The sequence below is a fragment of the Ctenopharyngodon idella genome, chromosome 8 (assembly GCF_019924925.1).
Source record: "Ctenopharyngodon idella isolate HZGC_01 chromosome 8, HZGC01, whole genome shotgun sequence".
Taxonomy (NCBI): domain Eukaryota; kingdom Metazoa; phylum Chordata; class Actinopteri; order Cypriniformes; family Xenocyprididae; genus Ctenopharyngodon; species Ctenopharyngodon idella.
Genome location: NC_067227.1, coordinates 7,503,831 through 7,531,053, shown reverse-complemented (window position 1 = coordinate 7,531,053; position 27,223 = coordinate 7,503,831). Strand labels below are relative to the sequence as shown.

Below are 27,223 nucleotides of genomic sequence, written 5' to 3'. Positions count from 1 at the left end.
TTATAACTGATACCAGGTACTCTGAAACAAGTTGATGAAATGGAGGGAAAGTTTTTAATTGCATTTCTTTCAAAATATATTTAAATATAATGATTAGTTAATTATAAGGAAATGATCATTAATTTAAAAGGTATAAAAAGGCAGAACCCCCAAATTATCGGTATTGGCAGATATCACTCCGAATAATCGGCTATCTGTATCGGTGGAGAAATTTAGTATCAGTGCATCTAAACCATTTACATTTGGAGATTCATCCCAGATGCATAAAAAAAAAAAAAAAGACTAACACCACAGGTGAATAGCTCAGAACCTTTATTCAGAGGGCAACAAGAGTAAAATATAAAATGTATGGGCTGTTTTTCCTTTCTGTCAGGCGACAGAAATCAATCTCAGAACCATTGTATGGGAGAACAATCCCTAGAGGAAAGGACTCGAGTGGTGCGCTCTTGATGTTTGCGAAGCCCCTCAAGATGTCTGAATGGATGAAACCCCCACAGTTCACCCTCCTCCACCATCAGTGCTCTAGTTCTCATTGCAATGTCTCTCTGAAGTTTTCCTCAATGCTTTTCCTTTTAATTTTTTGCTACATCTCTGCAGTTTTTAAAAGTAAACAAAACAAATGTCCTTCAAAAAAATAAAATTGAGCGACCACGTCTCATGTTCAGCTTCTTAACATTTACAGTATATATAAATACTTACATAAATATCTTACATGGAAAAACCTAATTCAGAGAAGGAAAAAACAAAAATGGAAAAAAAAGCAGAGGAGAACTTTGGAGGAGGGGGATGGGGGAGAACTGATACAGCGTGTGTTTTGTGCGAGTGTGCATTTCATGTTACAGTCAGGACAGTGCGGACACACAGATTTGGGCGTTTCAGATCAGTAATGGTATAAATGGAGCGTTCAGTTGGCCCAGTAAGGAGAGCTGCTGTAGTTTGACTTGCCCTGACTCTTCTGCATGCTGTTGGACTGACTGCGTTGCCCCTGCAGAAGACACATCATATCAACATTAAAAGTTAGTCATATATATCATATTTGATATGCACAATTCTAAGGCCTCTAAATGATCAACATGATCAAAACTTTACTGAAAAACTTACACAATCTTCTAACATGCCTTCTTTCAACTGATTGACAGTTTATCTCCCGGTTTCACAGACAAGGCTCAAGATAGTCCTGGACTAAAATGTATGTTTGAGCTGTTTTAACTGAATGCCACTTGCACATATTAAAATATGTCAGAGTCACTGTTTAGTCTCAAGATGCACACCAGTAATGTTTTTTTCTAAGGCATGTTTATAAAAGCTACTTAAATGTCCTAATTGAACTAAAGCCTAATCCTCGCTTAATCTAAGCCCTGTCTGTGAAACCAGGCCTATATTTTTTTAGTCATAAATTGTAAAAACGTCCCCCTTCAGAAAGTGGTACATGTGTCTTTTTGCTGTGAAATCTTTAAAGATTTTTATAAAGTTAAATGTAAGAACTTATATAAATAGTAATTTCAAGATGAACATTTACTAGACTGAAGCAACTTAGGTTTACTTGATTATTAGTGCTGTCAATCGAGAAAAAAAAAAAAACGAAAAAAAAAAAACGAACTAATTTTCTGTAATTATTCGCGATCCATCGTGATAAACATTGCCGTTTTTAATGTATTTATATTCTAATATTTCAGTGACTCTCCAAATTAATGTAGAAACAACTTAAAAAGATGCCATTAAACATATTTAAAACATACTGTCTTTATGAAGGCCAGTATCACCGATACAAATACTGCTACTGATGTCTCTATGAAATAGATTTTTTTTTTTTTTTTTTTTTTTTAAACATAACTGAAAGCTATCAATTTCAACAATAGGCTTAAAAAAAAGAAAAAAAAAAAAAATAATTCTCTCACAACTCTAAGTTAATTTAAGATGTTATTTAACTTAAGACTGCTCTTATAAGGATACTTGACAAAACAGGCATTTTGGCATAATTCTGTGTATTATTGTTTAAGCACGAAAGAGAACTTGATACTGTCGCACGTCTATCTGTACAGGAGTCGTGTGTGTCACACAGACATGACATGCTGTGTTAATTACGTTAAATATTTTTAAAATTAAATGAATCTAAATCAAATAAATTTTTAACAGCACTATTATCCATCCATTCATCATTAAAAAAAAAAAAAAAATTACATTAAAATCAGAGTATTAAATATAATGCATCAGGCTTTTTGAGGAAGATTTATTTGTACATCTCTCAATGTCATAGTATTACATTGCATTATATATTTTGCCCACCACAATAAAAACTACAGTGCATTGATCATAAAACTAAGCATTTGAATATCATCGTACTAAAGACATTATGGGGAGATATAGAGTGAAAACTGCTATTTATATGCAAACTTATTTAAAGACCTCACTGATTTATATTACAAAATATAAGAATTTCATCTTTTTGGTCATGTAAATATCAGTAACTGCACCAAATGGCATATTTTTGTTTAGTTTGGGCCTCTGAATAAAATTGAGGAGCTTTTTCCTCTGAGTATGAGCCACATATTCTCACTATATCATACTATATGAGCCATAAAAGACTGTTTCAAATGATACAATTTTTTTTTTTTTTTTAAATCTTGTCTAGTGGTTCAATAAACAATTCCATTTTAAAAATAGATTTTTTTGGACTATTGTTTCATATCTTAGGCTTTTCAATCTTAAGACACATACTTCTTTATAAGATTAAACCTTAAACATTAAAACATTTCATTTACAAAAACAGTGTTTTTTGGAATACATTTAAATGTGATGTACCTGTGTGTCTTGAGCCATGTGGTGGTGCAGTAACTGTGAGGGGGGCTGCTGATGGGGCAGTATATGAAGGAAGGGTGCAGGGGCATATCCGGGGGCACCTGCAGGGTTCAGAGGGCCGGTTCCTCCCAGAGCTGAGGGCAGGCTGAACGCAGGACCGGCCGCTGTAGGGAAACCCTGCTTGTCAAATGTCTAAAGGGGTCAGAGAAGAGAGATTAATGGCCTTGAAAGAACTCATTAGGTTTTATAAATAATAAATATTAAAATATTTTATTCATTTTAAAATGTTAATATTTTAAAATGTTAATTTAAATTAACATTAAATGTTATTCATGTTAAATATTAAAATTAATTATTATTAATGATTAATGTAAGATACTTTGATATCTTTAAAAAAAGAGGGCTGCCAAAGACAATGAGCTTTTAAAAGGTGTAAAATTTTAAGGCAGTTAACACATTTGACAGTATCAGTTCTGCCTGGTTTTGAATAGTAAGATAAAAAATTATAGGTTACTTTTTTTTTTTTTAAAGGCAGGGGACTGAAAGCAAAATATTTGTGAAAAGAAAAAAAACATTTAAAAAGGCAAATCTCAAATATTTAGAGGTCAATTGCCAAAATAATAATTTGATTCTATAGGCATCTAAATAATAATCAATCAATGTGAAAGTTCAAAAGCAGGGATCAAAGTTAAGAGGGAACAAAGACCATCTGTTTTTTTCCTAATGTTTGTAAACCAGTGAGTTAGTCACAAATGGCGTCACAATGCATGTCTCAGTGGCAGTTGTGATGAACTTTCAATGTGATTGTAATGCCACCACAAGTATGAGTCTCTAATTATTTAATAAATACTAACCCTCAACTTACTGACCATGATAACCCAATAAGAAATCCAATATAATCAATCATTTGTGCTTCATTTGTTCTTTGCCTGCTGGTTATGCTCTATATGCATTCTTCCTGTTAAAGGTGCAGTAAGCAATTTCTTAAAAAAAAAAAAAAAAAAAAAAAAAAAACCTGCCTTCATCGCTCCGCCCCCAACATAATGAACATGCTATGCAACACAGGCAACTACTAACAGCTGACGTATCAGACATCTTGCGCAAGTATGGATGAATCCACTGTGATTCAACAGCAGCATATCTTGGTCATGTGAAACACCAGCGTCTGTTTTCAAGCCTTCCCGCTCTCTAACATCTCTCCAGCGCTGGAAAGCTTCTCCAGTATTAAGGCGGATCGTAACTCTTACTGATCGTAACCCTTCTTTTTCCAAATGATATTCCTTTGACTTTCTGTTTGGTAATATCTCTGCCATCTCTCTTTCTACAAATGTCCCACTTACTCACTCTCTCCTCCCCGATCATTAGCAGATGTTTTGGTGCTCTGTGGATCGGTCCCATTTTCTCTTATTTACATAACCAGGACTATATTGAAAACACTTTTTTCAGCATACACAGAACAGACATGGTAACAAATATTCACAAAAGTGTCAGCTTTTCTCAGAAATGACTTACTGTAACTTTAATTGGCTTTGGTTGATATTACAACTATGAACAATGAAATGTGAACCTCACCTGAGTCTTGCTGTACACTGTTCCAGTGAGCTCTGAACTCGCAGATCCAGACAGTCCTGGTGCTAAGAAAAGGTTTGAAATATGTAAATGATCATTATTATATACATGACATTTTATTCAATACATCTGCAAGATCTGTATAGTTGTGACCGTCTGTTTAGTAAGATTTTTTCTAGGCCAACCCAGAAGATTGATTACATCGACAAAAAGCCTGTATAGTATGACTATTGTATAGTCTTTTGGATTGCAGGAAATAAGCTCTCTGACCAACAAAAGTTTATGATTCTTTCACGTTTTGTTGATAATCTTCACAAATTAACAATATTTATGTATTTTTAAGCTTAAATACAATCGCCAGAAGTAAAAAGCTAAAGTTAGTCAATTAAAAACTACACAATCACTTCACTTCAGTGTCACCACCACTACACTATATTAATCTTTAATAAAACACTATTAAACTATCTTTTTTTCCCCCCTCAGACTAATCGATTGGTATATTTTTTTCTCCCATTTTGTATTAGGTGTCTTTAACTATTTATGTACTAACATTTAAATTAATCATTTAATACAATGCACTTATTGTGTACATACGGTTTTACATTGTACAACAGAATCTGCGTACGCGTGTGAGTTTTGAAATGTTTTCTTCATTCAGCAGATTCAAGTACCTGCTTGAATACATACCTATGAATGAACAGCTAAAGTCATGACTGCATTAAGTTAACCAATAGCGACAACAACATAACACCAGGAAGTTTAATCATAATTCACAGCGTGTTAAATAAATGAGTCAAATTGAGGCACGAATTTATCCATCATATACTTTAAAGAACCAACAATGACTTCAGATGCTTTGTAACTAAGTGCAGAGAGTTTGTTTGAGCCATGCGTCTCGCAGCTCGAACCCACAGCCACTCCGGTGGATGTTCGGATAAACACGAATCCTTTCTCTGTCTCTGTGAGTAAACTAAACACCTCGTGATGATTATCAGTTCAGTGTGGCTGTCACGTTATGTACAACTAGTTGTCCAGTTGCTGCTCCATCATTCAGCGCAGGTTTGTTGAGAACGCAAGTCCTGAAAATGTAAATGAAACTGTTTGAACCACCATATTAAGCTACTAGCCATTAGCATCGCCTCTAGTAAATCTTGTTTTGTGTGAAACACGACAGGGATGAATGTAAACAATGCAACGCATCGAACCTTACCAAGGAAATCGACGTAATCGATTACGTTGATGCGTCGCTCCAGCCCTCATCAAATGAAATACGAAGTGGACTTTTAAGGGTGGTCTTATAATTTCACCATCTTAAGGGAGATTCCAATCTAAAGCATGCGTGTTTGTACGCGGCTGTTCGCGGGTGTAAAGTGCTTGAGACACGACAGTTGACAAGTCAACCATCATGATTAAGGGTTAAATAGATAAAGACATTGCCAAATCACGTTTTTCATATTAAACATCGCAACAAACATTTATCATTCAGTTTAGGTCTTCTGAATTTGACAGATTAGAGTGAAAATTATAATTAATATTTATATGGATGTACTATACACATGTATATTAAATTAAAGTATGGTAATTTGTATTTTATTTATTTAGATAAGATACACACAAACTGCGCAGAGTGGGGAGGCCTGAGGACTGGAATTGGGAACCCCTGACCAACATAGATACAATTATTTATTTATCCGTCATGCTCTTTAATTATTTTTTAATAATAATTTTTGGATTTTCTCATCCAATTAAAAGAAATAATTAACAATTGATTATCAAAATAACCGTTAGTTGCAGCCATAGAACAAACTACATCTGTGCACATATTGTGAGAGAGCAAGATCTACCTTTTCCCGCGCTGTTGCCGACACCTTTGGCCTGGGAGCTTCCTCCATACCCTCCTTTCCCATAATCTCCTCCAGCATGAGCCTGGGACAACTCATCAAAAGCTTAGGAGAAAATAAGAGATTTTCAAAACAAGTAGTGCATTTTCCAGCCAAAGATTAACATTTGGACTCTCAAAAGCACTACTTTTTGTTTTGTTTTTTTAGCAAGTAAAAGGGTTTTTAGTGTATGCATTTTATTGTAAAAATGTCCACCGTCAGGTCGTGGTACATGTGTCTTTTTTCTCTGAAATTTAATGATTTTTATAAACTAAACATAAGCACAACTTTTATATTGTTAGTAATATTTCAAGATGAACACTTACTGGACTGAAGCAATTTTACTTGATTATACATGCATTTTAACACATCCCTGCCTGAGCCCCTGCCCCTTTGATCACGAAAGTGAAAGTGCCCTTTGTGGTTGCATCGAGGTGCCCCCGCGTTCCCAGTTCTCCTCCCCCGGAACGCGATTTCACCAAATTGCGCATTTATGCTTAGTTTGGGGCCTCTGAATATAAATGTTTTTTTCCTTCCTCCAGTATAAACTCCATATCCTTATATAGGGCTGTCACTAACGATTATTTTGCGGAATATCAGTCGATTATTTTGACGATTAATTGAGTAACCTGATCATTTTTTGGGTGGTAATAAACCTAAATGAACAACAGCCTTTAAAATGACTTTAAATACATATATAATAACAATGAAGCAATAATAATCTGTTAAAATATAGTATCAAAAGCAAGTAATCACATGGTTTTATTGAACAACACTAATAAAATACATAATGTAATACATAATTATAAACAATGAACTTGTGTACATTATGTTACAACAAATGCCTGCAGAGCACCAACGGCCTGGTGATTGTTACACTTTACGGCATGATCAAATCCTTGTTCAGTATTTGCCAAACAACATTAAGTTCAAAGGTCCACTTAATCTATAATATTTTGCCAATAGAAATGCTACAGCCATTGCAATTTCTTGAACAAGAACATGTGAACATCAAAACATGCAAACTCAGAGCAAGGGTTAAAACTTATTTTGAAAATCACGATTAACAGCAATTTACATATTTAGAAACATATTGATTCATTCTCCTGGGTTGGCGTAGGTTTATAAATGACTTTCGTTATAAATCTAGTGAAATGGCGCACAACGCGTTCCCAGATGAAAGTTATAAGCCAGCCAAACTCACACCATATGCCGAGATGGAGTTTGTTAACTGAGCTGCTGAGACACGCTCCAAGCATGTAAATCATAACAGTGCAACACTTCGCTATGAAACGCAAAGCGCATCATGCATTTCCCAAATGCACTTCACTAGAAACCCAAACAAACAGCACATGCAGAGACCGAGTTAACTTTGAAACCCGCAGCGCATATATTTATTTAATTGAATCACAGCCTTTAATATATCGCACAGCCTTAAACGCTCTAATAATGCATTTTATGGATTCTTCTCCATGGAACGCACCACTTCCAGTATTTTGCCGGTTAATCGACACAGGTAAATAGAATTTTTTTTTTTTTAAATAGTGTATTCGAATTTAATTGAGAAATCGTGACAGCCCTACTTCTATAACATACTACATGAGCCATAAAAGCCTGATGTGTATCAAATATGATACTCAGAAGAAAAAAAAACAAAAAAAAAACAAAAAAAACACATATGCTCACTAAGATTTTGTTTTACATTTTGTCATGACAAGTTCAGTAAACTTTATTTCAAAAATGAGATTTTTCTTATTTCAAGTGCCAGGCTTTACAGAGTTAAAATGACAATTAAGTAGCCTGTAACAGTTACCTGGACCATATGTGTGCTGGCTGTATCCAGCCTGGTGCTGGTACTGGCTGGAGGGGCCCATACTGTGTTGCTTTGTGGATGCTGGGGGCATGAAGACAGTGGGGCCATACTGGAAGGCACTGGGCACTCCCGGCATCCCAGGGTAGTAGGGCAGGCTGGTGTAGCCATAACCTGGAGGCAGAGGGGGGTTGAGGAAGGCCTGGGTCTGACCCTGCTGGGCTTGACCTGGGTTCTGCGGTCCTTGATTTTGAGGGGGAACAGCACTCTGTTGAGACTGTGAGGGTGGCACAGATGAGAGACTGGTGGCAGGGGCTGGGGAGTTTGAGTCACTGCGGCCAAATTTGGTAGGTTCACCTGTATGAGCAAGACAAGACAGGAGTCTTTAAAACTGATCCAAGTACTGGAATGCAACATCTCGTAGTCCTATCCGTAAAAGAGTAAAACAATAAAGACAATGGCTGCTTACCCGAGTAGGGATTGCTTGCTAATCCTCCATCTCTGCCAGCTAGCGCTGTACCAGGGAAAGTCATGCCATAATAATCCTACATTGAGAAGAGTGACCAAAAAATAATCTATGAGAAATAAATCTTAAAGGACAGGTCATCCAAAAAGAAAAATTGCCACCATTTAGTCATTTTATCATTTTACTTAAAGGGGTCATGAGTAGGTTTGCTGTGGTAGTCGGTGTTGCACAATGTTAGGCTGTACAGAGATTATATTACTTGGCCACCGACCCCACTGTTGTTTTTCTTTTTTCTCTTTCCCAGAAATTAAAACCTATTTAGTTAGGGCAACGGTCGCTACAATTAAAAACCAATCCTGACAAATATCTTGTAAAATGTCAGTACCGCTGCTCCTGTACACAGCATACGCGTCACTGCAAATTCAAAAGCAAAAGTGAAAAGCGAGTACACATTGAAAAGCGATTTCAAAACCCCACATATAGATAGCGGCTCCCTGATACCCGAAAATTATAAGCCTAAACAGAGCATGTGCGATTGCTAATTCAAAAGTGAAAGTGAAAAGCGAGCACATTCAAAATAATTAATTAACCAACCTTAATTTAATATTTTTTATTTAGTAATACTCAAACAAGCAAACCTGGAGCATTAAAAAAAAAAAAAAAAAAAAAAAAAAAAAAAAAAAAAAAACCTTCCACAAATCATGCAGCCCTACTGAGTAGTTTATTTTTGGGTGAACTACTTTTAATAGATGAAAAAGGAGCATTGACAAGAGTTAAGTGTTGTGACAGAAACAGTTGACTATGAAATTGTTACCATGGGCAGGCGGGACTGCATCATCTGCAGATCTTCATATCCATAGATTGGCTTTAGGGATGAGAAAGTACAGAAAGATAAGACACAGATCAATACCATCAATGTGATGCAGACAAGAACACTTGAACACTTCACTTCAACAAAGATAAACCTATATATTTTTGCTTCCTCCATCTGAGAGCAGATCAGCCATACACTAACCGGATAAGCAGGAAGGAGGCCACCAGGACCCATGATGTACTGACTGGCCAGCAGAGGCGGTACTCCTTGAGCCAGGTTAGGAGGCGCCTTACCTGAAGATATTGAGGGAAAAAAAAAAAAAAAAAAAAAAGGCATGTGGAAACAAGATTTAATTAAAACATACCATTCAATTATTATACCAACCACACACTATTTACAGACTGATGTGAAATACTGATAAAATGTAATTTATACATTTACTTTATAAAATAATAAAAAAAGGAGTTAGTCAACAGCAGTCAATCATAAAAATACTGCAACACTATAATCATATGCAGTAAATGTTTTTGTGTGACTGACCAGAGGTGTTGGAGGGTGTGATGGTGGTCTGCAGCGGAGCAGAACGGACAGCAGAGGGAGCGGATGGGCCGTTAGTGGTTAGGTTCTGGGTTCCTGCGCTCAGGCCGTTCGAGTTGACCGCCGAGCTGGACGCGCTCGACACAGAGCCAGAGTACGTGGACAGGCTCACATTCACATCAGCGCTCATCTGGGTCTGAAGGAAACATTTCAATTTAACATTGATCCAGGCACACCAACCACACATCCATAATATAAAGCCCCTCAAATATCATAAGAGAAGCTCATTGCTGAAATCAGGACAAATAAAAGCTCAGGTAAAGAGAGAAATAAAGTGAGGAAACTGAAAAGAAAAAAAAAAAAAAAAAAAGCGGAAATGGGAGGAGCCTCAAAAGACACTTACGCTCAGAGAAGAGCTGGTGGGCGCAGAAGATCCAGGAGAGTTAACGCTGCTCACGTGACTGAGAGAACAAGCAACCATGAGATCATAAGGAGACTGATTTCCTCTCATGAATATTTAATAACACTGAAATTCTAATGGTGTGGTAGTACCTGCTAAGTGATGAAAGAGCCGTGCTGAGGGCAGGTGGTGCTGTTGAAGCGGAGGAAGATGAGAGCGATGAAGATGACAAGCCATTCTCAGTGGGCAGAGTTGTGGATACGGGCTGAGGGGTGCTGGATGGAACAGCTGCAGATATATCAGGACAAAAATGTAAATTGTGGTCTATGCTACAAATTCACTTAGCAAAGAAAGTACAGGTAAAAATGGAAAATCTAATACAGAACTCAATTACCTTCCTGTGCACTAGATGTCCTTATTTCACTGAATCCATTCTGTGGGAAAACCAATAAACAGATCCAGCTATTAGCTAAACTAACATTTCACAGCTTGAGACCATCATACAAGAGAAAAAACAAAGGAATTAGCATTAATAAATTACAAATAAAAAGGTAAAATCATACAATAAGTGAAGTGTGGCGGAAAGTATTGAAAGGGATAGTTCACCCAAAAATAAAGTGTCATTCATCATTTACTCACCCTCATGTTGTTACAAACCTGTATGACTTCGTTTAGCAAAACATATGATATTTCGATAAATATTGCTAACCAAACATCACTGAATGCCATTGACTTCCATTGTGTGAAAATTTAAAAAAAAAAAAAAAAAAAAAAAAAAAAAAAAATTATAATTACCTTCCACCAAAGAAAGAAAAAAAAAAAAAAAAAAAAAAAAAAAAAAAAACAAAGCCACACAGGGTTGAAATTTCAATTTTTGGGTGAACTATTTCTTTAAGTGCATTTAATAGATTTTTTAATAGATCTGTTTTGGTGAATTTGTTTGATACCAAAGTCTGGTTTGTTTAATTTGTATAATGCAATTTTCTAAACTTCAATTCCATTCTGCATGAAAACAGGGACTCAACAATTGGTTTGACCAATGAAATTCCATGACTTTAAGATGTTTTTGGTGACTGGATAAAGACAACGAGCACTCAGCGTGATTTCAAAAGCAATGCATTTCAGCACCAAATCCTTTTATTTAACAGAAATGAAGGAAATTAATACTCTGCTAGTCAACTAGATACGTTTCATTTGTTATATATCTGTACCGCGAAATTTTTCAAAAAGTCACTTTTTCCAAATGACGTACGACTCGCATTGAGAGGGGAATATCTGATCTGTCCGCTTACATGGCAGGCGCAAATTATTTCATTCAGAATTGGGTCACTTGAACCATGCAGTGTAAATGCAGCCTTAGAGGACCAGTAAATGTGACGGCACCTAAAATATGAAAAGATTAAAAGAGTTTTGGTCATACACTGAGAGGGGTGGTGGCAGATGACTCCACTCTGTTGGCTGAGGAGGGAGCCAAAACAGAAGGAGCAGTAGTGCTCGGTAAACCCAGAGAGGCAGATGGGTAACTGGACTCCATTACTGCTGGAGGCAAGCCACCTAGAGACTCACTAAAAGGAAAAAGAGAACAAAAAGGATGACTTGATTAGAATTGCATTAAAGTCACTTGTTTATGGAATATTCTGGGCTTTAACTCCCACTTTGTGGCAATGCTGATTTCCACAGTCAAACATTTTCCAAATATGGCAGAATTGCTTACAGATTGTGTTAAAGGTCTAGTTCACCAAAAAAATTAAAATTCTGTCATTTACTCACCCTCACGTCATTCCAAACCTATTACTTCTGTTTATCTTCATAACACTTCAAAACAAATATTTTTTAATGAAACCTGAGAGATGTCACTCCACTACAAGTCCATTCCACCAAAACGTTTAAGCTTTAAAAAAAAGTTCATAAAGACACTGTAATCCATATGAACTGAGCAGTTTAATCTGAATCTCCTGAAAAGCTGCATATTAACACTGATCAGCGCACATACATAGAGCATGTCAAATATGGTCAACGGAAGCGCAACCATACTTGTTGATACTAATTGTTCTTGACATGCGAGAACAAACCTCATTGTTCTCACACGTCAAGCAAACATATTGAAACCTTATTTACCATATTTGATGAGCTCCATGTAGGGGAGTTGAACAAAGTTTATATGGGAATAAAAGCCTAAATTAAATCTGTTCATCATAAAAAGAAATTGGGTCTCTTCAGAAGACTGATTAAACAGCTTGATTAATATGGATTTATAAACTTTTTGAACCATCTCGAATGGGACAGAAATCTCAGGTTTCATTAAAATTTCTTCATTTGTTTCAAAGATGAACGTTTGGGGCTACGTCTACACTAACCCAGATACATTTGGAAACATCTTTTTCCTCTACATTTTGGCCTTCCGTCCACACTGAGACACCATTTTTGTCCTATGAAAACATCGGTTTTTGAAAACGCTCTTCCAAGTGGATATATTTGAAAAAGCCGTTTGAGTATTGTGGAATGTGAAAACTAGGGATGAACTTATTTGAAAATTTTGTACGATACAATAGGATAACTCTTTATATTTGAAAGCCGATAACCAGTGTTGGGGAAAGTTACTTACTTTTAAAAGTAACTCCTTTGTGGATGTGCTTAACCCATAACAACATGCTATCCCATTAAGATCTTGCAAACATGCTAAAAAGGAAGTGTCACAGGTGGTCAGACAGACCTGATGGTGGTGGGCTTGGAATAAAGGCTGCACTGGGTTTGAGGAGCGGCCGCAGGTTCCTGACAGCTACTTTCTGATTTGTCGAGATTCTCCACAGTGGATTCGGATCCAAAATCCAGCGCACCAAACTGCACATTCAGCCCAGACACATCAGCAGAGCCTGGCATCTCTACTGCCGAAGAGGGGATCTGGCAATCAAACGCAAAAATGAATTGTTGTTGAAACATGAAAAGCCATTAGACTATATGAATGAGGTAACTTCTTTAAATACTTCAATGGCTGCCAAATTGTTACAAGGCGCACACACAATGGGGGCTTTTAGCACCTTTTCATAGTTCCTACAACTATTGGCGGTAGTACCCAGATTTTTTGTTTACACCACAGGAACTAGGAATCATTTTAGTTCTAGAACTCCTTTTCAAGGAACTAAATTAGCTCCTACTTCAGAGTAGGGTCTAAACCAGCACTATAGGAGCTACCAGTGATGTAAGTGTACGCTGATTGGCTGAACCCACGCAACACACCGGTACCTGCCATTTTTTTAAAAAGCTGTGTACACGCACAGTTTATAGCCTATAAATTTACTCTACGAATTAACTCTACAAACGTGGAAAACAATGATAGATGGACCTCTTGAGTTAAAGAGAAATTCCAACCCAACTTTGAGGGGACCAAGCGAAACATGATTATGTATCTGCTCAGCTAGTGACACTGGACATCAACCACACGGCAAACACTAATACTTTTCATATACTGTCTTCTTTCTTTGTATAACAGTTTTATCTACCATATTAGACAGGACTGTTAACAGATCATAATCTAATGAAGACAGAATGTGAGCACTGTGTGCTCAGGCTCTGGCGGTCTCAGCACCATCAAAATAAAAGTCACAACAAGTGCAGCTTACGTCACTTCATAGTTTCTTCTCGCGGTGCGACTGCAACCAGGAAAACGGCCCTAGGGGAACTATTAGTTCTTGGGAAGCCACCCTTGTGGCTAGTTCCTAGAACTACCTGGTGCGAAAGCCCCTAAAAAAAAAAGAAAAAAAAAGGGGGCTACAGGTGTACTTTTGTTACCTTAGATGGAGGGGGCACTCTCCGTCTCTGTGGTCTGATGTTTCTAGGTTGTGACGGCTCTGCCGTGATGACGACAGGTTCACAGATGGGTTTCAGTGTTGGAGAAGGCGCATCATATGGGGGAAGTGGGACGGTGTCTCGGGCCTGAGCCGGCAGGTCCGACTGGAGTGCTGCATTTTGATGCTGGGTAAGATGACTGAGGATGGGGGATGGGTCGGGTTGGGCCTTTAGGTCCACTAAAGACAAAAGATGTATTCCATCATGTCAGTCTTTGTTTCTTCAATCTTTCATAGAGAATTTTCATAAATATTAGAGTGTGTTAAGGATGAGTAAAACTACAAAACTATATCAACTGCAACAGCAACAGTCAATGGCAATCATTTGCATGTGTAATCAGTGATTACACTGTATAGACAGTAAATGCATAATACTCACGGTGAGCTGTTGTAACAGGGGTCTCCTTGGGTTCATTCAGGGTCATAGGTGTGGATTCAATTAGCATCGGAGCAGTGGATTCAACAGACGCAGTGCCATTGCTCAGGGCCCCTGAAAACTGATTGGACAGAGGGGTGATTCGGGGTGTGCTGATTGGCTCTGTTTTCTGTACATCATTGTGGGGAAGCCTGGATCCTGGCATGGTCTAGAAGGAAATAAAGTATTGTCATTAAAATGTCACAATTATCGATACCAATTTTGATACCAAAGCAAAAACTATGCCATTCAATATACTGTTTTACTAAGAATGAGACTTTTAAATGTCATCTTTGTACCAAAGCACTGGTCCTTTAAGACATTTCTTATTACTTCATACAAAAATTGTAAAGAACATGCTATGTAATAGTGCACACAATATACTGGCACCGTATCAGTTATCAGAAATTTTTGTAATTTATTGTGATTAATCTGCCAACATTGTATATTAATTGTTTGAAATAACATTTAATAATTTCCACCTATTTTTGCAACTTGCAACATCATATATGACTAATGTTTAAAATGTTTTCGGAAGAATTCACTTACGCTCACCAAGTCTGCATTTATTTGATCAAAAATACAGTAAAATGTATTTTAAAATGTCATTTATTGCTGTGATGGCACATTACTCCAGCCTTCAGCATCACATGATCCTTCAAAAATCATTCTAATAAGCTAATTTGGTGCTCAAGAAACATTTATCAATGTTGAAAACAGTTGTGCTACATAAGATTTTTGTGGAAACTGATGCTTTTTTTTTTTTTTTTTTCAGGATTCTTTAAATAAAAATGTCAAGCAAACGTTTTTATAACAAATTTCTTTACTATCACTTTTAATTCATTCAGTGCATTTTAATTTAATTCCTGAAAACTAAAAGTATTATTTTTCTTTTTAAAATCTGACCAAGCCCACACTTTTGAATGGTAGTGTATATTGTGTGAATAATTATGAACATAGCCAGAGTGCCCTCATAAATCTGGGGTGTCTCAGTGCCTGTTTGTGTGTCTGTGTTCTCACCGATGCAGCATGTGCATAAGTGCCAGCAGCAGCAGAAGCATAGCTGTGTGTGTGCGCTCGGGTGGTGTGCTGCTGGGAGTTGGTGAACACCAGGCTCTGGGTGAGAGTATCAGGGGATGACGGCTCCAATCCGACCAGCTCAGAGTCGCCCTCAGCCACCTTAGGCAACAGAGAGCTGAGATCCATCCTGAGGAGCAGAGACAAACATTCAGACAACTACAAAAAAGGCCACTGCTCAATGATGCAAAACATTACAGATTCATTTTTCTGTGGTTCTGCCCTATTGCATCTGATGCTACCACAACACAGGAAAAGAGGATATTGGTGGGGACAGCACTTATATAAGCCTGCTCATCTGTGTTGCTGCTTGCTCAGTTGTAAGGCTGTGTGCTTTTTTTTTTTTTTTTTTTTAAACTTCAATTGCCAAACATAAAAGTCGTAAATTCACGAGACTGGGAGGGGAATCATACCTGAATGCTTGCCAAATATTTTAAAGCACACAGGTAGACAGATATGTCTAAACTTGCTCTTCTTAACTGCTTGTTGAATATTTAATACAGAGATGTGCAAGCACTAGCCAAACCAGATTTAGTGCTCAAGGCAAAACAAATAGTCAGCATCTTTGGTCAGGAGTTGTTTCATCAGCTACTTACAACTCTTCAAATGAAATTTATATAAAAAGGTACCGAGCCAACAAGAGTGCAAACAAGTTGTATCAGTAATGACTAATGTAACTGACAGAGTAAGTAAATGTAAAATGTAAATTATTTCTTACAAATAAATAAAATTACTATCAATATATTATTTCAAAATGAAAAAATAAAAAACTTTTCAAACTGACAAATAGATGCATTCCGTTTAATTAAAAGTGCAGTTAAATATAGTAGTCAACATTTGAAGTGGATCAAAACCTTTCAAAGTTGTCCTAAGAAGGTTTTAGGACAACTTAATTCTTAGGACAACTTTGATTAACTTTTTTGATCCACTTCAATTGACTACTGTATAATAAGCTGATTTGCTTACTTGATTTGATTTTTACATGCACTTCTCACATATTGCTTTTCTTTATCAATTTGCCAGTAGTTTAAAAATGCCACTGTACACAATTGGCTGCTCCCATGTGTGAACTGCCCAATGGCAACTTAATTGACAAATGGATAAATAAAAGTATTTGGTAAATGACAAAAGAAAGCAAATTAATTAAATGAACAAATTACATTTTTTTTTTTTTTTTTTAAATTGTGATTTAAATGTTTATGTATTGAGTTAATATAATTTGTTGTTACATTTAACATGTGTTTTAAAACTACACCATGTAACTATTGTTCAAAATTAAAAAAAAAAAAAAAAAAAAAAAAAAGAATAATGAGTCAATACATCAATCCTTCTTTCAAAACTTTTTGTCTTACCCTGATTCACTATGGAAATCCTATCAGAAGCGTTTATATTTCAGACCTAGCAGGATGGTTTTCATGGGAAATTGTGTAAAAGAAAAGTTGCTCCAGCTACTTTGGCGCAAGTATGGTGTGGGAGTGGCATAGGTTAGCTGTCACAACGAGCGAGAAAGGCTGACATGAAGCATGCTAAATCTTAAACTTCTGGGGAATTACCCATTTAAAAACAAAAAACAAAAGCCAAACAAGAGAGTCTTCTAGCAAAAACAGAATGCGACATCTCGTAATAAAACGAGAATCAACATTGGTTTGGCTTTTTGGAGATAGCAAGAACTGAGAGATTTGAAATGTGACACGGAGATGGTCTTTTTATTACTCAACAGGTAAGTAATGTATTTTATTGAACATATGTAGCTCTCTAACAGAGTTCATTATAAAGCATTATCTACTGTGAAAGGTCATTTCATTATGGGTTGCTGTAGTGCTGTGCTGGAATTTATTTTCAAGGAAGTACATGTCTACTAATGGGTATAGCTATAATAACATCTTCAGCTAGTCTTGAGATCCTTTCCATCTAAACTGGTTATCTCTCTTAAGCCAAATAGTTAATGTTTTATGAGCAGCAGGATAACCTCTCTCTCTTTTTTAGTTATGAGAAGGAACCACATTCATCCGCACTGTCATGCAGAGCCGACGCACAACTAAAACATATTTGTCAATTTGAAAAGGGATTATTAAAACTAAAATTTTAAATTAAAATATTTTTTCAATTTATTTTAACTAAGTAATTTAATTATTTTTTAATTTTATTTTTAAGTGACACTCCTATGCCTCCATACATCTGAGCTCTGTGCTGGAAAGTGCTGAAGCACAGGAAGCACTCACCCCTGTCCAGGCTGCATGTGGTTCTTGGAGCCAAGAGCATAGGAAGCAGTGAACACTTTGGTCTCAGATAGCTGATAAATGGAGAAGCGAGCATTATACATTGACATCTCTTGATCAAGTTTTCCCAGTTTTATTTTAACATGAGATCACTCACATCTTCATTCCAGTCTTCGGCTGCCCAATCTTCCAGACTGTCCTTCCAGGCTCCTGAAAGAACACCTGAGTTAGAGAATGTTTAACTAAACTCAGAAACCCTATTTATTGCTTGTTCACTTAAAAAAAAAAAAATTGCTTTTTGGTTTGAGGATGACTCGCACTATATAAATCGGAAATGAGATCAGCATTCTGATTTTCCATCTATAAAGAGCATGTGGTATGAAATCAATACTGCTAAAAACTGTCTCAACTGACATCAGTGCTACTCTGAAAATGGCTTCAGATATGATTAAGTGAAAAGCTTTAGAGAACCAACTTCCGCTCTATTAAAGAAACCCCAGGTCGATAAACTGCACTCACCTGCTCCTTCAGTAGTCTCACTTGCAGGATCCCCTGCTTCAGCAGAGCCGGTGTAGTCAGCAGGGTTAAACGTCCTACTAGTCAAAGACAAGCAAACAAAAGGGGAGAAGTGAGAATGACCAAGAAACAGTTGTTGTTGTTTTTTGAATGGGCACAGTGATTTTTTTGGTATTGAAAAACAAAAGTGTGAATGCTCACCCCATTCCCTGAGAGAACCTGCTCATTCCAGCTCCTCTGCCTCTTCCTCGGCCTCCTACACCTGAGATGACACATCAGTATAAATACCAATTAGAACAAGTGAAAATATAGTACAACAAGAAAAAAATAACACAAGATTGACAATGTTGTCATTTACTTGCCCTTGTGTCTTTCCAAACAAGTATGACAATGTCTTTGGTTCTTGTGTACATTAATCTTATTTTTCCCTCCTGTATCTTTAAGACTTCTACATTCAAACATTCAGATATGATTGGCTAACCACCTTGCAAAAGAAATTAAATCATTTAAGAGACATGACAGCCCCTTCTGATGACTCTTTCCTGTCTTTTTCTTGCTCCCTCTCTCATCTTCTCCATCTCGAGTTGCAGCTGATTTAAACAACGCATCCGTCACATAAAGTGCTCTACAAACATTGCTCAGAGTGACACAAATAGCAACATGGGAACAGGCCCCATCCTGCCCAGTCTGAGATACCAGAATGCATTACTCACCCTCATCCTAGGTGCATATGACTAGCTTCTTTCAGACTAACACAAGCGGAGTTATTAAAATATATCCTGGCTCTTGCAAGCTTTATAAATGTTAGTAAAGGGGGTGTGAGATTTTGAAGCCCAAAAAGTGCATCCATTCCATCATAAAAGTTAATAAAGGCATTCTGAAGTGAAGCGATGGGTTTTTGTAAGAAAACTAGCTTCCGGCAGTCGTCCGTACGCATTGGTTTACGGCGAAAGAGTAAACTCTGACGCAACGTAGGACGTAGGAGTAGCGTAAGCTTAGACGCCTCTCGCGGTTCAAACAAATAGGGCTGGGCAACAAACTCAAGCTCCTCTTCTTATATATCAAAATCCTCCAACATTTCTCTTTAAAAATTCTCATTTTAGACTTCTAATTCATGACCGGTGCTTTGTTTTGCTCTATCTTCTGCATTTGTCAATAGGCCATGCGTCGGGTCAGGGGTTACTCTTTCGCTGTAAATCGATGCGTACGGTCGTCTGCCGGAAGCTAGTTATTATAGTTTATAAAGTTTTAAATATGGGTATTTTTCTTACAAAAATGCATAGCTTCACTTCAGAAGGCCTTTATTAACCCCTGGAGCCATATGGATTATATTTATGATGGATGGATGCACTTTTTTGGGCTTCAAAATCTCACACCCCCTTCACTACCATTATAAAGCTGGGAAGAGCGGGATTATTATTTAATATAACTGCGATTGAAAAAGATTTCTGATTGAAAGTAGACAGTCATATACACCTAGGATGGCTTGAGGGTGAGTAAATCATGGGGTAGTTTTCATTTTTGGGTGAACTATCCCTTTAATATCTATTCTGAGCATATCAGAGCCATTTTTTTTTTAGTCTTAGTCCTGTCAGGTGTTCTTTTTAGTTTCTATCATCTAGTCAACCTTGTCCTGTTTTTGTTTAGTCTAGTTTTAGTCGACCAAATGTCTGGCCATTTTAGTCTAGTTTTAGTCAATGAAAACTTATCATGCAGCATAATGGTTAAACTGAAAAAGATTTTTCTCAATTATAATCGCAATGATTGTTTTGATTTGAGAAATTTATTTTACATTTCATCAGAATTATTGCACTTTTCATAAGCACAAATCAAGAGAATGTCAACTCATACGCATGGCTTATTTTACCTCATCTAGGTGTAATGATATATAATATAATATAGGCTATTTATCATAAAAATCAACACTCCATCTACATTATGAAAACTGGTAAAACAAGAAACTTCTCTCAAAAATTTAAACAAATTCCTAATAGTAATTCCAAATTACATTAATGTTTTTCTATTAAAACAACAGCAAAAAAGACTTGTATTGCCACACAGGTTGCATAAGTGCATTTCTTCAATAACCACAATCGCAAACAATATAGTCGAGATCCATGTTTGGATTTATTACAGTTCACCACTGAGAAGGTTTGATCGCAGATTTACAGACTTATTGCAGCAAACACCGCAAGCAGCAAGGAACACAGACTGGCTGAATGACTTTCATTTAAGCAAAATACCTCAAATTGAGATCGCTTAACTTTGGCGTTCTGACACAGAACCTGGAAGCGCTGAACGTTAACAGCGTAAGAGAATCACACGGAAGAGAAGATATTGTTCTATAAAGTCATTAGTTTTGTTTTGCTTTTGTGCACAAAAAGTATTCTCGTCACGTCATAAAATTAAGGTTGAACCACTGCAGTCACGTGGACTATTTTAATGATGTCTTTAGTAGCTTTCTGGACCTTGAAAGTGGTGGTTAAATTGCTGTCTATGGAGGAGTCAGATACCTCTCAGATTTAATCAAAAATATCTTAATTTGTGTTCCAAAGATAAACGAAGGTCTTACGGGTGTGGAATGACATGAGGGTGAGTAATTAATGACAGAAATTTCATTTTTGGGTGAACTAACCCAAACAAGGGACTCATAAACAACTACCAGAAAACATAAAAACTGTTGTTAATCATCCAGGTAACATGCAGTATTAAGATTCAAGGGTATGTAAACTTTTGAACTGGTTCATTTATGTAAATTCAGTTATTTTGTCTTGTGGACAAAATATCAACATCTGTTATGTGAAACCACTTATTCAGGACAGTACTAAATTAAAAACAACAAAATTATGATCCCTCTTATTTTGTTAATCTTATTAATGTCTTGCATATTCTGCAAGGGGTATGTAAACTTATGAGCAGAACTGTACTGTCTTACTGACCCCAAACTTAGAGTAGTGTACGTTATGCTTCTTGTTTTCAACTTGTATTTGAGAGAGAATTTTATGAGGCTAATCAACTTAAAAACCACTTCAGGAGGCAGCAGTGTGTTCATGAGCAGTAATGACTTAGAGTGAATATAATGCTCTGACCTCTCCCTCTTCCTCGGCGCCCGCGGTCTCCTCCTCTCTCTCCTGGAGCTGAATCAAACCCGTTCTCTTCCAACCGCCCTTAAAACAACGACCGACAACAAGAAACGCTCATACACCTGATATCTAAATCACCACGACAACATTATTATGCAAGCCATTAGACAACACCTCAGGCAAAAACACAATCTTACACATTCATGTCAGGACATGTACACACTAATCGCACAGAAAGACATACCTTCCTGGTTGCGGCTGGCCCCTCGGCCACGTCTGTTTGGACCCCCGCGGCCTCTGCTTTCCCTTTCTCCTCTCTTCTCTCTGCTCTCTGGTGCTGTTCCTTCTTTTCCAACACTTTTCTTCTTGCCAACTGTCTCCCATGAGTCCTGTGCAAAGTAGCACAGTGTAAGAATATTTCAAAACAGAATGAGTACATGAATTTATTAACCTCATGACTGCTTATTAAAGATCTGTTGCAGCTTAACTAGTATGGCAGGCTAGTAAAGCTGGAAAAAATCCATTGCATTATTTCAACTCAATCTAGTTTTTCTGGTACAATTAATACTATTACAAAAGACACTGAATTAGAAACGAGTAAAACAGGAAGAATTGTATCAAGCATGCACCTTGACAGTAACCTCCTCCAGGAGGAAGTTGATAGCCCTGTTGACGTCCCCATTGCAGTCGTGAAGGGCCACCATACACTCATCCTGATTTTTGCCTGTAACCTCCATGAGCTAGGACACAAACAACCAAGCAATTAAACTCTTGTAGGTACAACAAAATACACAAACCATTAAGGGAACTAAGGATGGAAATCAGGATCATCAAGCATAAGGAATTTATTTTTATTCAAGTAGCCTATCATTCATTACAACAAAACTCTATATACGCATCTCTGAGCCAAGAATTATACTGATTAGGGTTGGATATTGGTAAAGATGTCCCGATTCAATTCTATTTGATTCCGATTCACAACATCTCAATTAGGTTCAATTCTTGATTTGATTCAGTGAGTGATTTTCACTGGCCCCACCACAAAAATGTGATAAAATAAAATAGTTATTGTTTTTGACCCATGTAACATTGTACTGTAGTAAATAAGATAATGACACCAAAATTTTAGATACCAGTAAAATTCTCTATTCCACAATTCTCTATTACAATTTTGATACTACAGCTAGTAATAAGATTCAAGTCAATCAGATATTATGTTCAATATTTGCGGAAATGAACACGGAAAAAAGACCCATTCATGGCTTTTGAGAATCAATATCGAATCGACCACATTTATATATAAAAAAAAAAAGGATTAACTGAAAAATCTTTTTTTTTTTGCCCAGCCCTAATACTGATTTGTTTGAACCTTGTATAAAAAAAAACCACATCTTGATTGATTCAGTTGGACATGTAAAAGTAACAGCAATTCAGTGAATCAAAAAACATGGACCAATTAATTGAGAGAATGATTCTTTGGACTGATTAAAAACGATAAGGCATAAGTTCCAGACTGATTTTTTAAATCATATTTACTGATTCATTAAAAAAGGACTGACTCAAGAGTTTTTTGATCACACACTGAATTACACTGATCAAAGTTGTGCACAATCAGTGAGGGAATTGCAACAAAAAAGATCAGTTTAATTTAATTTGCAACACCCAGTCTCTCATGACATTCGATTCATAATGCAGGGCCCTATGAAATCCGTTTTCTGGATTTCGTTTTAATGGTTTAATTAAATGTTAATAATCAAAAAGCATGTCTATCCAATTGAAATAAGGGTGGGCAATATGCCGGCAGACACGACAAACCAGCAGAAACTTGTCAACCGGTAGAGTTTATCATCTCTATCAGGGTTACTCTCACATGACGTTGCCGTGCTGCACAGTCATGAAAATTTTTAATTTAAAAGCGTTTTTAAGCCTTGCGGTTTTAAAACAAGTAATTTTAAACCATTCAGCACGTGCGTGCTGTCTGAGAGAGTTTCTAATTGCATACACCCGAAACCCGCATATAAAGCCGCTGCTCATACAGCAAAAGAGTTCTTTTTGGCATTTTATTGGGCTTGAACTGTCAAATACACACACGTGTCAAAGTGCCTTTCTTTGCGAGTATCCTCGTAAACAGTTGTTTATGTCTTAAGTGAATGTTAACAGTTGAGAAAGAAAATGCATGTGTATCAGTACATTAGAACTGTGCATTTGGTCTTAAAGTGACAACAGCCTAATAAACCTGCTGCCATCTAGATCAATGCTAATCAAACAATCTCTCACTGCTCTTGACTAAATCACTTTTATAACTAATAAGAATAAATGTTTATTTAATTTGCACAGTGAAAACCATGCAGTGTTTTTGTACATTTTATTACTTTATACAATTCAAGTAATATTTTTAATAAAATTTCTAGTGCTTGAATGTCTATTTCATTTGTATCTTTGTTCTATTGTAGTTTTTTGTACTATTGCATGTAATTAGTTTCATTGTTCTTATTTTATCACTGACTGTTTACTTGTCTTCAGTAAGCTTGAGTGTTTTTTTTAACTTGTTACTTAGGGTAGTATTAGGATTTTTGTGATAATGAAATTGGTAATGAGAATTATAAAATTTCAATGGTATCAAATTTTAAAAACCTTAAGGCAAAACTAACTATATTGTGATGCATTTCATTATGAAATAAAATTACTTATATTGTAATTAAGATTGATCATATCACCCACCCCTAAACTGAATTAAAACTTTAAAATCAAATCATTTTAACAATAATAGTGCCCTGTGAAAAGGGTTATATTTTTTAAGAAAAAAATAGTTTCTCTGGATTCTGTACTTTATTTAATACAAATTTATTATCAAAAACAGTGGTAATCAAATGAATGCATAAAATTTTGTTTAACTAATATTTTAATATAAAAACAAATTAAATTAACAAAATCCTTTCACTTTTGGCAAACAAAGTGCTGCACAACAGACATTTACTATTTAAATTAAAACATGGTCAAAAAAATTGTGCGATTTAAGTAATGTCACAAAGTTTTAATAAACCTCTTATCAATTTGAGAAGTACATTCTACTGAACAATAGTAATATATTTTTCATTTCAAGTCACGTTTTGGTAGGTTGTAGTAAAGACTGAGTTTCTGTGTGTATCTGAAGAAGTTCAAATCTAAAGGTGAAATGTTTGAAGTGAACTCTCGAGCGGCTCTGGAGATGAAGTTCAAGCGGAGTATCACTATAATATCACTATAAAATCATATGGTCCTAATAATGTGATGAGATTTTTTACCATAGGGCCTCAGATTCCAACTGTGTAGAAAATGTGTATTTTAGTGGGTGGGACAGGAATGTGTGTTTGTGTGTGTGTGGGCGTGGGGGGTGTATTGTAATTGTATCATTACAATAATAAATGTACAAAATTTATTGACATAGATCTCATGTTTAATATGATAGTTTCGTCCTTACATCTAATATAATACAATATATTGTTAGTCTCAAGATTATTTGCATTAGCCAATAAATACTTTGGTCCGCATTTATTATTAAACTGTCCTGATGGACTAGGGGCAGAATTTTTGTTCAGCGTGCCAGAGGTTCTGAGTTCTAATCCACCCTCGTGTTATTTAATTTTTTTCTTATTAAAACCAAAGATGTTCATCAGTGATTGTATATCAAGAGCAGGGACACGTTTGTGTGCATATTTTGTTTTGTGATTTCACCGGAACGAATAGAGTCTCAGGCCGAAAAAGCGCTCGTTCGTGTGAAGACTGCGCAGTGTGCACGAGCGCCAAGAGAACACTGTTGCGCCACTGATAACAGCGGCTGCGGAAACGAGCACTCAACATGATTTCAAAAACAACACATCCCAGCGCCAGATCGCCTATTATTTAACACAAACGAATGAATTGCTAATCAACTAGAAATGTTTATTTTGCATTAGTACACATCCGTGCCATGAGACGTTTCAAAAAGTGGTGGGACAATATGGACCCTGGCAAAAAGTGGTGGGGACATGTCCCACCCGTCCCACCTGCAAATTACACCTATGATTTTAGTACAGTGTTAGAAGAATACAGACAAGAACCGTTAACAAAACACCGACTTTTGGCCACAATGTTCCTTTTGATGTTGCTCACCTGCTGGACTTTACCCTCAAAATCTGCATCGTTTTTGTCGTAGATCATCTGGGCGAGTCGGATCTGTTCCGCTGTGGCCTGGAGACAGATGACATCCGTAATCAGAACACACAGTCATATGTAGGTACTCGGGCCTGTTCATGTGTCACATCTCACTGACGGAGTGTGTGTTCCTCACCTGTATCTGTTTCTGTGGCTGTGAGGTGTGTGTGGCTTGTTGTAGGGCTCTGTCCCGATTGCCCCTGGCAGCATCAGTGACCACTGAAGTCATCATAAACAGTATATACAAAATAATGTATGTACAAAATAGAAAAGTCTGGAGGAGAAGAGGAAACAGAGACAAATTATTACATGCACAAGACTATAAAAAACTATTCCCAAGATGTTTGTGTAAGAAAAGGTTAGTGACAGGTGCAGTGGGGCTGTGGCTAGTTTAACTCTCAGCACTGTGCTTCCCATGTAAGACTATCACCCCCCTATCTGTCCAGCACCTTAATATAGCCATGCAAACATAGTCTGGACTGGTGTCCACTTACACGCCCACCTAAACCCCACTCCTGAAAAAATAAAACACGCCTGCAACATATAAACAGCACATCAATCTTAAAGGGACAGTTCACCTAAAACTAAATTAGCGTTTGAAACAACATAACGATTATAAATAATATTTTAGTGGGTATATCTCTTTAAGGGCCGAGTTTCAAAACCAACCGAGTCGCCTTCTTAGATCGCATACTTCGGCAAACCGAACGCGTATTTCGGCCAAAAACGCTGTCTAGGTAGGGATATTGATGAGCTGAGCAACGAAAACGTTTCAGCTAATGGCCGACTACTAATAATCGCGGTAACGGTTTGAAATCCGACCATCACGTATATCAACCTTCACGACGGACTAAAACCAAACAGATCGCAAAAGCAACCGTGAAATGGCCCTTAGCAACAGACACACATACTCGTGCGAGTGATCAATTTTTTTAAGTGCAGCTTTAGCTCAATTAAAACACACACTTGCGTCATATTTACAGTCATTTTGGCTAAGGATAGAATAGATGGGATTGTAAAAACAAGCTGAAGCTAACAGGCTCGGCTAACTGTTTGGGCTGCACCACGCCGCGCCACTGCTAATGCTACGAACAACCGACAACAGACTTCAGCTCATCTGCCACTAATAATGAGGCGAAATCAAGTAATGTAAACACTTAGTCACTGGCCAGATAAAAAACATACGCTCTTTTTACAAGTCGACGATAATGGGTTTGCTTTCACTTTTTCGGCATCACAAACATACCCTCTCCGCTCCCTCAACGCTGTGTGTTTTTACCTGCCCACCGACCGCACGCGCTTCCCTACAAACTGTGTGTTCGTGAAGCTCGCAACGAGAAACAAGCTGTTTTTCAATATAAAAGCCCAGACGACATTACTAAAATAAAAGTCCCTAGCCGTGTCGCATAGAATGACGGCATCTACTACTAGGCTAGCTATGTGGTATGGATAAATGTAAATATAAAGTACATATACAGTAAGGACCAAAATTTTAAATCGTCCTTCTATGCATTTTTTCGAATATAATATTTTTATATTATTTTTTATATTATAATTATATGGAATAACAATTGGAGTTTTTAAGTTTAGTTGAAAAAATTAAATTTTACCCCATAACGT

The 27,223-nt window shown here is 36.7% G+C and overlaps 1 protein-coding gene across 5 annotated transcripts; it reads right to left on the bottom strand.

Moving 5' to 3' along the window:
* Positions 1-295: 295 nt before the first annotated feature.
* Positions 296-27,043, bottom strand: ubap2b (ubiquitin associated protein 2b). 5 transcript variants are annotated; one of them, XM_051904517.1, is made up of 27 exons: positions 26,883-27,043; positions 25,740-25,877; positions 25,562-25,639; positions 22,060-22,170; positions 21,675-21,819; positions 21,437-21,514; positions 18,549-18,609; positions 18,351-18,427; positions 17,989-18,041; positions 17,835-17,905; positions 15,556-15,742; positions 14,500-14,704; positions 14,065-14,300; positions 12,989-13,176; positions 11,696-11,840; positions 10,670-10,709; positions 10,428-10,563; positions 10,279-10,336; positions 9,879-10,071; positions 9,540-9,631; positions 9,339-9,389; positions 8,528-8,603; positions 8,062-8,415; positions 6,213-6,314; positions 4,372-4,433; positions 2,803-2,991; positions 296-985 (listed from the first exon to the last, which is right to left on the bottom strand). In XM_051904517.1, exons 2-27 carry the CDS (start codon positions 25,833-25,835, stop codon positions 905-907), a joined length of 3,165 nt encoding a protein of 1,054 aa, XP_051760477.1. In that variant the 5' UTR covers positions 25,836-25,877; positions 26,883-27,043; the 3' UTR covers positions 296-904. The 5 variants fall into 5 exon arrangements, with proteins under 5 accessions (XP_051760477.1, XP_051760476.1, XP_051760480.1 ...); XM_051904516.1 differs by having other exon boundaries at positions 26,850-27,005; XM_051904520.1 differs by having other exon boundaries at positions 18,351-18,424; positions 26,850-27,005.
* Positions 27,044-27,223: the final 180 nt, after the last annotated feature.